Genomic DNA, 9790 nt, shown 5'->3' with positions numbered 1-9790 from the left:
CACACACACTCTCACACACACACACACTAAACTCAGTGTGTGTGTGTGTGTCCTGTAGCACTCCACTGGGAGCTCCTTGATCCCAGAGCTGCCAGCTCTGTTAAGAGGCAGCTGACTGCGAGCGGAGCCTATTAAGATGCCCTCCATCGTTAGAGAGGCAGTGGCAGGCAGCTGACATGGTCCTCACACATACGCTGCGAGCTGCGCCGGTGTTCAGGGGCGGCGATTAGTGGAACATCTCAAGCTTCAGGGTGAGCATGAGCATACGAGTCTTTAATGGGACAGGAAAGGAACGAGGGAGAGGCTACAGGGTGAGACAACACAGCGCGCTCTCTCTCTCTCTCCCGCTGCCAGACTTACAACAGAAGCGGAACAGGTTTGGCTTTGATCGTCTTTCTTTGACCTTAAAGGTCCGTAATACAGCGTTGCATCAGAGACACCATATAGGTTCTGCACATTGCCCTGGTTCACATTTCATAAATAGGATTCACAAAAGGTTTGTGACAACATCCCCAACCAATCACCTATACCCCCACCCCAACTACATTCCGGGTCATTCAAAATATCAAAGCTTTCAATAGTTACCCAGTTAAAACCCACATTCGTATATCTCATGTGCCAGTGTGGGTCCAGTATGATAAGGCTGCAGCACCAGAGCTCTCAACAGTGTCTGGCTCCACCAAGACACCAAGCAAAGTAGAAGTGCCATCTGCTGGCAAAAACACACAGAGCATCTTAAAAAATCAGTAGATCAGGTCTTTACACATTTAAGTCATGAGCTTTACTACGTCCAGCCCTTGATATAATATATATTATGAGTTCAAACTGAGTTCTGCAATGACTCCTTTAAATATGAGCATTACAGTCGAGTGTTGACTGTGCTAGTAGGTAAAGCACACAGTCAATTACTTCCTATAAATCTTGTCTGTGTTTCCAACAACAAAAGAAAATTCATACAAAGATCATATTCATATATTTATACATTTGTACATATTCAGCCAAGTATAAAGTAATACTATTAAGTAATGTTCTTTATCTAATTATTCTTAATCTGATTAGTTGTACTGATGAGCAGTACTACTAAATATATTATGTCCAGGGTGGGTTGCTGCTAGGATAGAGTGGATATAGCTCCCCTGTGACCCTGAGCTAGATTAAGCAATTTAGGACTTTAATGAAATATTTAACACAAAAAGAGGAACAACTTTAGAAAAGCGCACACTTACAAATGATGGTTTAGCAACTACATTCACCCTTTCTCCATGTACGGCCTGAATTAAAGCTTCTCTGGGCCAACAAAGTGAATCTTGATAATAAGTGGCCCAGTTCAAAGGACAGAGAGCAAAAGTCAACACGAAGTGAGCCAGTCACTCCGAATCTGTCTCTTCCGGCTCATCAGGGTTGGTGTCCGATCCGAATCGCTGGCCCTTGGTACTGAAACTCTCGATGGCCTCGGCCACAGTGTAGTGGCTCCTGCCCTGAGCGCACGCCTCCATCTTCTTCATGCTCAGCTGGGATTGCAGGAACAGGTGGAGGCAGCTGTCCGACAGCAGCACAGGACTGAGCACGATCCTACAGGACACACACGGGAGCGAGAGTCACGTGCGGGTGGTTCGCGGCCAGCTCTCTAGCTGGCGGTCGGGTGTTTTGATACCAGTTCCTGTTCACATAGGACACTTACTCTTCCAGAAACTGCCTCAGGCCATCCATGCGGGCGGCGATCTGCCGGGCATTGTTGAGGCTGAAGAAGGGGTTCTTAGGGGGAAGCTCAGGTAGATTCAACCTGTAGGTCACACCATGTTACACCCTACTCATTAACACAGTAACACCACATATAAATAGCATGCTAAATAGGGCATACATAAGATCTAGGGCAATCTAGGGTACTAGTGTACAGGATTACTTTATAGAGAAAATAATAATCATATAAAAATACATATATTTATTTTATAAAGACAATACTTGTTTTCTTTAAAAGAATATAACTTAAAAAACTATAATTCAGATTAATATGGTCTTGAGAATCATCTAAAGGGTACGTACTGAAGCAAAGCATTTTCCTTCAACTTCTGCCTCAGCCATACAAACTCACTGTACCTCCGCCGCACACAAGAGCTCTTCTTATTGAAAGCCAAACTGTCCGTCTAATAAAAGAGCGAGAGTCATACAATCACTGCCACCATACCAGTAAAACCGGCCTGTAGCAACTCTAACCCAAAGTAGTGGTCTGTGAGGTGTAGAGATGGAACACTTACATGTATACAGATTTCATAATCGATATAAGCGTGCCAGAAGTCCTCCTTCTGTATGCGAGGATCCCGCACCCACACACTAATAACCTCCTTCATGGGACTACAAGGTGTGCTAGAGCGGTGCTGTGAGACGGCTTTCACTCAGACAGGGACGAATGCGTGTGAAGAAGAATGCATGGGGAAGTGGACTGTTGAAAAGGGAAGTTTGCTGAACCAAAGTGGCTGTGTCATCAAGAAGGGGAAAAACAATACTGCCCTTTGCGTGGATATAAAATGTCTGAGGATGTGTTTATATCACACATTTTTTTCTGTATGTCACAGGATTTCATTTAAGATCTGATGTATTGCACATAGAATTGGAAAAATTCTACAATTATTATCGGTTATGTATTCAGTGAGACTAACAAAATCATTTTTGAGGTAAGTTAACATTTATTAAAGCGCTGGGAGTTATTTACTCCACACAACTGTCCAATTAACAGAACATGAAACATGAAACATAAGCCACATTTTGCCAACAAGACAGCAGCAGCTAAATGCCCTTCATCATGGAGCTGGCATGAAACATTACACACTAAACATTACTTTCAAAGGAAAACTGGTTTTAGGCTACATTGTTTGTGCAAATGAACAAAGCTACAGCTCTGACCTCACAGATCGCTGGTCTTAATCACAGTAGAGTAAGTGCTAAAACTGGGGTTTAAACACAGATGGGACGTGTGACCACTCCTCATGATGACTCCTCCTCCAGGTCTTTACTGGGACTGGATCAGCCCAAGAACTGAGCATCTGCTGTCATCCCTAAAGTGTTTTTAAGTCGTATTACAACTACAGCAAACTACTAACGCGCTTTTCAAAACAACAGCTAAAATGTGGCATTGATAAACCAACCGTATACACTACGTCTAATTTTCTGTGAGCAATTTTGCAAAACATCAAGCTAGAGTGCAACTCTACAGGAACTTCCGTACCTCTGCAGGCTCAGTGTGCTAGGGTGTTTCACAGTGGTATGGGGATTCACAAATTTTCACAACAATGGTAAGTCACACGTGTTCTCATGGAGGCCTGTTTGACAGGAAAGGCATTTTCCACTTTTCTTGTCACTGTTCCTCTTCTGCGTGCCAGGTCAGTTTCTCCTCATAAAACCCAATGACCATCTGTGGCCACCTGGAGCTGGCCTCCCTGGCCGACACCAGAGCCACATCGTCCACATCTTTCCTGTAGACTCAGAAAAAAAACGCAGTGAGCATGTGGCTAATTTTCCTGTACAACCCCTCAGCGATTCCGCTGAAATGCAGCATGAAAAAATAAAAAACAATGAGGGCACCATTTGATGAGGAACATGAGCTCTCCATGTCGGTCCGTGGAGCCGATGATGCGGTCTGGCTCTGGGGTAGAGGGCTGCTCGCCACCTGCCTTCACATCGTGGTCGCCGGGACCACTGGTCTCACGCTCGATCAGCTCACTCTGATGATGACGGACCATCTGCAGAGGGTTTAAAAAAAAGAGAGCAAAGAGCAGAGTGCAACAGATTGTTGAATAGAGGGACCTGGCTAAGTTCTTAAGCGTGTAATGTGTCCGTTTTAACAGTGGCGTAGACACTTACGGTGTCAGCGTCAAGCTCAGTTAGTTCTTCCTTGGGCTGGATAACCGACTCTGAACCAGGATCATTCTCCCTTTCAGTCTCGTTCAAAACAGCAAAGTTCCTGAGGAACTCCTCAATTAGTTCAGGACAGTCAAGATTGTCCTCTGGTTCCCAGGTGTTCTCAGCACTAAGGAGACAGAGGAGCACACCTGGCATCATATTTGCAATATACTTTAAACCATGAGCAAACCTCATGAAGGAGTGTTAATTATGTTAATGTAGATTCTAGCCATGGGGTATGGTTTTACCAGTACACACCCCAGACCACAGGCTTTTTAAAGTACTGAGTACAAGAGTACCAAAGTACAAGAGCATTTAATTTACATAAAACAGGCATTGAGAAGCATTGACTAAATTGTTCAAGATTTCTGAGTTGAGTTTGAAATACCAAGGCAGTTAAACCCTTCCAGCTCTGACAGGAGGTTGAATGAACTACCCAACATCTTGGAAATGGCCGACATCTTGGAAATGGCCGACATCTTGGAAAACATCTGTATAAATAGCCACCCTGTCAAACATTCCTGTGCACTCACTCTGTGAAGCCTTTCCACTTCAGATAGTATTCGACTTTTCCATTGTTGACTCTTCTCCGAATTATTTTTTCCACAGCAAACTCCTGGACAACTGTAGTCTCCTCCGCCTTCCTGTTTTTCACATTCTGTTTTTTCCTCATGTTTTCCTGAAACATGTCAGAAGTTATTACAGAGTCATGAGTGGCTAAAAATGTCGCGGTTATATATATATTTTTTCTGATTTTTGATACAAGTTCTACTTGGCACTGTTGGATACCTCGACAAAAGGTTTGTATTGTAAGGAGCACAGGACCATCTCCGTATGTGTAATGCAATACAATTTCAGTCATTTAAAATCTATATATATTCGAATTGGAAGCCTGAACTGAAAATTTCTAGCTTTGACTACGAGGTGAAACTACGGTAAATATTGCTCATCATGAAAGAACGACAATGACATTAACTGACACTGGTTATGAAATGCAGACTGTGGTCCCAAGGTTTGAGAAATGTGAGAAGTTTAGTGAAAACACTGAGCTCAACCACGTGACGCTCACGTCCACTCTGCTCGCGAAGGGTGGGCTGTGCACGCGCGCATACTTCCCTGTTGTGCAAACATAAATAGAGAACTATTCCAGTCTTTCTGGGTCAACAACCCAGAGGGAAGACACAAACAGAAAACGCAATATTTTAAGATTTTGTAAAGATTAAACCGCTTCTAGTATTTACTAAGATGATAGTGCGTAGTTTTAATATAATCACAATGGTTTGCTGCAAAAAAGATGTCCAGTTATTTTGTTAAAAAGCAAGGTTTAATGTGCACAACTGGATACACTGAGGACGATTACCTGTTGAGAACAAGTACGTTAAGAACGTGAACGTTTGTATAGTTAATTTCAATACAATGGTAAACCAAGGCCGTCGTTACAGATCGGTGGAGCTGTGCTGGCCCACCTGACTGGCGCGCGACTCTTTAATCAGAGGCAATTCCCAGTGCAGCTGACAGTCCTGCAGTCGCGCGGAAACAATCTGTCACTTTGTTCCAATATGTACGATATCTGTATCTTTACAGTTAACACCCGCTGTGTTTACGATTCGTTAGTCGCTTTCGACATGGCTTTAATGCCCATGTTGTGTTTACATAACTTTTCATGAATGAGTTAAATTAAAAATGGCCGATAGGGAGCCGCGGCGGAAGTGAGGGTGGGGTGGTGGGGGGAGTCCTTAAAGCGGCGGTTCATCCTGTTTTCTGATACTGTATTTGACCAACTGTAAATGTAGTTCACTATAAATAATTAATAACAAATCAATTTTATCTGTCATTGAACTCTGTAGAATAATATACAAGTAAAGTAAGCTGTTTATATGAACGCAGGTCATTCCTGAGTTCACTGAGTCATTGTGCGTAGTGTCACCTAAGCACATAATTTGTTGACCTTATCTTAGTGGTCTCTTCCAAGATAATATTACAGTATCTTCTTTCATAGTACACGTACGGTAAATGAATCATTTCGGCATGAAAATGATGTAAACTAATGAGGGTTGGCGTCTCGGACATCTCTCAGACCAGCTGAATAAAATATGAAACCATAAACCAGGTTGGCCACAAAAGCAGCGTTTACCGTCACCATGACCAAAATATCGAGTAATGAAATCCCTCGGGGAATTTCTGAACATATTCCGAATTTTACAGGATGCTATTCTTAACAACATGAAAGACCTTCCATTGATTTATGTTTTTACAATGATGAGATCATTGGCTCATTAGCCAACCTAAAACCCTGCGCCCGCCATGTAGGTAATATCTTCTTTGCCTGTTGAGTTTTGACGTCTGCCCGTTGAATGTTTTAGCGCGTGGAGGCTGACATGCTTACTGCCCGGTGGAACATGCAGTATTATTAGGTGACCACTAGAGGGACTCACTTGTTTGGAGTGAAGTTAAAACTACTAGCTCTATGAAGTTTTCATTTTTACAAACAAATAATAGATAGCTTCATAGATTACCATCAATAGGCGTGTTATCCTGTGCATTCGACAATGCAATATTATACTGGAAATCCCATTATATATATATTTTTCTTATTTGGTACTTCTGTATCTTGGTCGTATTATGGGGTGGAAAAAGGTAAAACAATCTGGTCAAAACAGAGGGAGATGTCTCAGAAACCGAGATGTCACCCAAAACATGCATATTCTGAAATAAATCAGAATTAGTACTTAATAATCAGAATGATACTTAAATGATACAAATCTCATTAATCTAATTAATCTTCCATCATTTTTAATTTAGTCTTTGTTGTCTTTCTATTTTCTATCTTTTTTTTTTTTACATTTATTCATATTCCCTTATTTGCGTTTGTTTTTTTTATTTAACCATCTATTATCTGGTATATTTGTTTCCTTGCATTTCATAAACATTATTGAGTATTAAAAGCCAATAGATAAACTTAGTGAATATTCTAATACCACCAAAACATTTAGCTTTTTAATTCATCCTTAAAGAACCATTTTTTTCTAGATACTTTATTCAACGAAAATATTGATTCATTATATATGCTTCAAATGCATGTTAACAGTGTTTGATAATGTGCTATATTTATGCTTTTAATGTGCAATATTCTCGTGTTTCTGGAACTATGTATTACTGTAGATAATTTTGCTGGGTCGTAATAGCGCTCTTCTGCATAACACTCGTCTAACTGGCCAAAAGTTTTGGAGCAGAAAGCTCCTCCCTAATTCTGACCTCACAGTATGACTGACAGTCTATCAGCATCCAATCAGAGGAAATGCCGATTCTGATTGGTCTCGTGATTTACCAATTGGAGTAAACCTTAAAAAAAAGTTATTTCTTAAAGGTGCCTTTTACCTTCTTTAGGGTTTGTTTGATCAGTTTCCCTTGTTTTAATAAATCTCGCATATCACTTTTGCTTGGTTATTGTGGATATTAAACTAAGACAATGGAGACATATTTATATTCAATATTCTATTCAACCATATATAGGTATATAGCATAAATACCATTCATACCATTAAATCGTTGTAGTGATCTATATTATATCTGCGCTTGTCCACAAGAGGTTGCTGTTCGTCATTTCTCATTTTCTGTAAAAAAAATCGACTTCACATTTGCAAAGAAGTAGCCCCAAAAGTTTATTTAAAGTTCACAAATGGTAAAATAATAAGTAATAATAAAATGAAAAACGTTTTTTCATTATATATGTTAAGTTTTATTCATTATTGAAATGTATTATCTTCATTGCAAAGCTCAGATACGCAGTATTAACTGTATGTAGTTTTGTGTAAACATATATATGTTTGGGAGGAACGGTACCGTAATGTAGTTAAAATATGTAGATGTAATAAACATTTAGTGTATTTCACAAGCTAAGAGAGAGAAAGAAAGAGAGAAAGAACGAAAGACAGCGACACGGTCATTGTTCATTGTTTTCTTTATTTTTAAGACTTTGAAACAAAATATTGATTAGTTCCCCAATTACTACAGTTCTGGGTGAGCAGGTGAGGGAGGGGAGGGCGCGTGCCTTTGGCGAGTCTTTGAAGATTCGACGGCTGTGTTAAGAAGCGTGTTATGACAGTTCACTGCTCTCGCACGGCTGAGTAATAAAGAATAGCAGAGGAACTCACTGTTACATTCAAGTCCTCAACATTTTAATTACATTTAATCTTAATTGTATATTTAAGTTTATTATATACTGTACTAAATATAACCCATATATTTTATTTAATTATATTTAAATGAGATGCTTAACAGTAAACTTAGGAACATTATTAATTAATTTCTGGAAAGCATAAAACACGATGGCAATTCTGAATGGCAGTACACACCCAGAAAAATGAATGCAGCTATGTTGGGCATGAATGGAGATGCACTAAACTTCAGTGACAACAAACTACACTATAAATAAAAACTCAAAATGTACAAATCAGAAGTACAATCCTAGTTCTATGACATCATCCACAAGAAAAACCTGAACTCTATAGCAAAAAGTACTATATCTCAATTCAGTTTGAAAGATCACATACATGCAGTCATGCCAATCATACACACTCACTTAAAAAAAAGCTATATATATATATATATCCCCTCCCCCTCTGTTTGCAGACTGTTAATGAGAAATAAAGAGAGGTGTTACTTAGTCCACAGGCAACAATCAAACGCGGCTATTCATTTTAGAAGTACACTTGTACATTTTTTAAGTGTAATAACATTCCTTTTAATGAATAAGTAATATATAAGTATATACGTGTTGCATAATAACTTATTGCATAAAACTTTAAAAAAATGAACTTAAACTTAAAAATGAACATAATTAACCTTAATTAATGAATCTCACTTAAAACAATGATTGATACTGTTGATTATAACATCCTCTTTGCAAGAGTAGGAAACCTGTGTGATCTTCAGTCAAAAACAACAAATTATCTTTTCATATTCATGCAGCTCTCTCCCTAAATGACTACAGCACTATCAAGATTTGTGACAGTGCCTGGACCAGATAATCAACTGAACAACTAAACAAAGACAGTGGTGATTGGACTTGGTAGTGAAGAGTAAATATGTGAGGTCACTGCTCATTTGCACCAGAGCCGTGATGATTACAGATCAAGTCAGTAATCTTGGCATAATAGTAGATTTGAATAGATTCCTAGGTTACCTTTAGCAGTAACATCAAGTAAAAAAACAAAGACAGTCTTTAACAAATATATCAAAGTTCAAATGTTCAAATGTAGACTACGTTTTTATCTGCAGGTTGGACTACTGTTAAATTAAAGAATTACAACTTATTCAAAATACGGCTTCTTGAATGCTTACCAGAACCAATGGAAGGGGCCACACTGCTTCAACTCTCTAATCCTTACACTGACTAGCACTTAATTACAAAATTGACTTTAAAGTTCTTCCAGTTGTAGATAAATGGCCTAGGACCAAAATACATATCCAATCTACCTGACTACAAACCCAATAGGTCTCTCACAACACTAACAACCAGTCAGTTAGAGATGTCTAGAACTAGAACCAAACAAGGAGAGGAAACCTTAAGTCATTATGGTGCCAAAAGCTGAAATAACCTTCCTGGTGATATTACACATGCCTCAGATGTAGTCATTTTTCAGTTCAATTTTACTTGTTTTCTTTGGCTTTGTATAACACTGTGCTTTAATTTTCAGCACTAAAAAGCACTTTTATTTTTTTGAATTATTTATATATTCTGTATGTATTTTCAAATTTTATCTTGACACTATTTTTTATCAGAACCTTTTTGTCATTTTTAGCCTTTTTTATTTATATCTTTCCTTTTGTAATTTGTTTTTAATTTGTTTCTTTTTTTCATTTATATCAATATTTGATTTATGTATGTATT

The 9790-nt window shown here is 39.0% G+C and overlaps 2 protein-coding genes across 5 annotated transcripts; both read right to left on the bottom strand.

The window, feature by feature from the left end:
• Nucleotides 1-252: 252 nt before the first annotated feature.
• snx10b (sorting nexin 10b) lies at nt 253-2469 on the bottom strand. The gene is made up of 4 exons (XM_076970715.1): nt 2256-2469; nt 2044-2144; nt 1682-1783; nt 253-1572 (listed from the first exon to the last, which is right to left on the bottom strand). The coding sequence occupies exons 1-4, from the start codon at nt 2346-2348 to the stop codon at nt 1368-1370; spliced, it is 501 nt and encodes a 166-aa protein (XP_076826830.1). The 5' UTR covers nt 2349-2469; the 3' UTR covers nt 253-1367.
• Nucleotides 2470-2652: 183 nt separating this feature from the next.
• On the bottom strand, nt 2653-5584 carry cbx3b (chromobox homolog 3b). 4 transcript variants are annotated; one of them, XM_076970714.1, is made up of 5 exons: nt 5258-5375; nt 4431-4576; nt 3859-4024; nt 3580-3737; nt 2653-3470 (listed from the first exon to the last, which is right to left on the bottom strand). In XM_076970714.1, the coding sequence occupies exons 2-5, from the start codon at nt 4568-4570 to the stop codon at nt 3353-3355; spliced, it is 582 nt and encodes a 193-aa protein (XP_076826829.1). In that variant the 5' UTR covers nt 4571-4576; nt 5258-5375; the 3' UTR covers nt 2653-3352. The 4 variants fall into 4 exon arrangements, with proteins under 4 accessions (XP_076826829.1, XP_076826828.1, XP_076826826.1 ...); XM_076970713.1 differs by lacking the exon at nt 5258-5375 and adding an exon at nt 4878-5193; XM_076970711.1 differs by lacking the exon at nt 5258-5375 and adding an exon at nt 4687-4869.
• Between the last annotated feature and the right edge of the window lie 4206 nt (nt 5585-9790).

The sequence above is a fragment of the Brachyhypopomus gauderio genome, chromosome 13 (assembly GCF_052324685.1).
Source record: "Brachyhypopomus gauderio isolate BG-103 chromosome 13, BGAUD_0.2, whole genome shotgun sequence".
Taxonomy (NCBI): domain Eukaryota; kingdom Metazoa; phylum Chordata; class Actinopteri; order Gymnotiformes; family Hypopomidae; genus Brachyhypopomus; species Brachyhypopomus gauderio.
This window is presented reverse-complemented; position numbering and strand designations above follow the sequence as displayed.

Excerpts from the sequence above, each read along its gene's own strand:
- snx10b (XM_076970715.1), bottom strand. The coding sequence starts at position 2,348 with ATGAAGGAGGTTATTAGTGTGTGGGTGCGGGATCCTCGCATACAGAAG. Across the intron at positions 2,145-2,255 it reads ATTATGAAATCTGTATACAT|ACGGACAGTTTGGCTTTCAA; the intron begins GTAAGTGTTCCA and ends CTCTTTTATTAG. Across the intron at positions 1,784-2,043 it reads AAGGAAAATGCTTTGCTTCA|GTTGAATCTACCTGAGCTTC; the intron begins GTACGTACCCTT and ends TGTGACCTACAG.
- cbx3b (XM_076970711.1), bottom strand. The coding sequence starts at position 4,725 with ATGGTCCTGTGCTCCTTACAATACAAACCTTTTGTCGAG. Across the intron at positions 4,577-4,686 it reads AATACAAACCTTTTGTCGAG|GAAAACATGAGGAAAAAACA; the intron begins GTATCCAACAGT and ends GACATGTTTCAG. Across the intron at positions 4,025-4,430 it reads AAGTGGAAAGGCTTCACAGA|TGCTGAGAACACCTGGGAAC; the intron begins GTGAGTGCACAG and ends CTGTCTCCTTAG.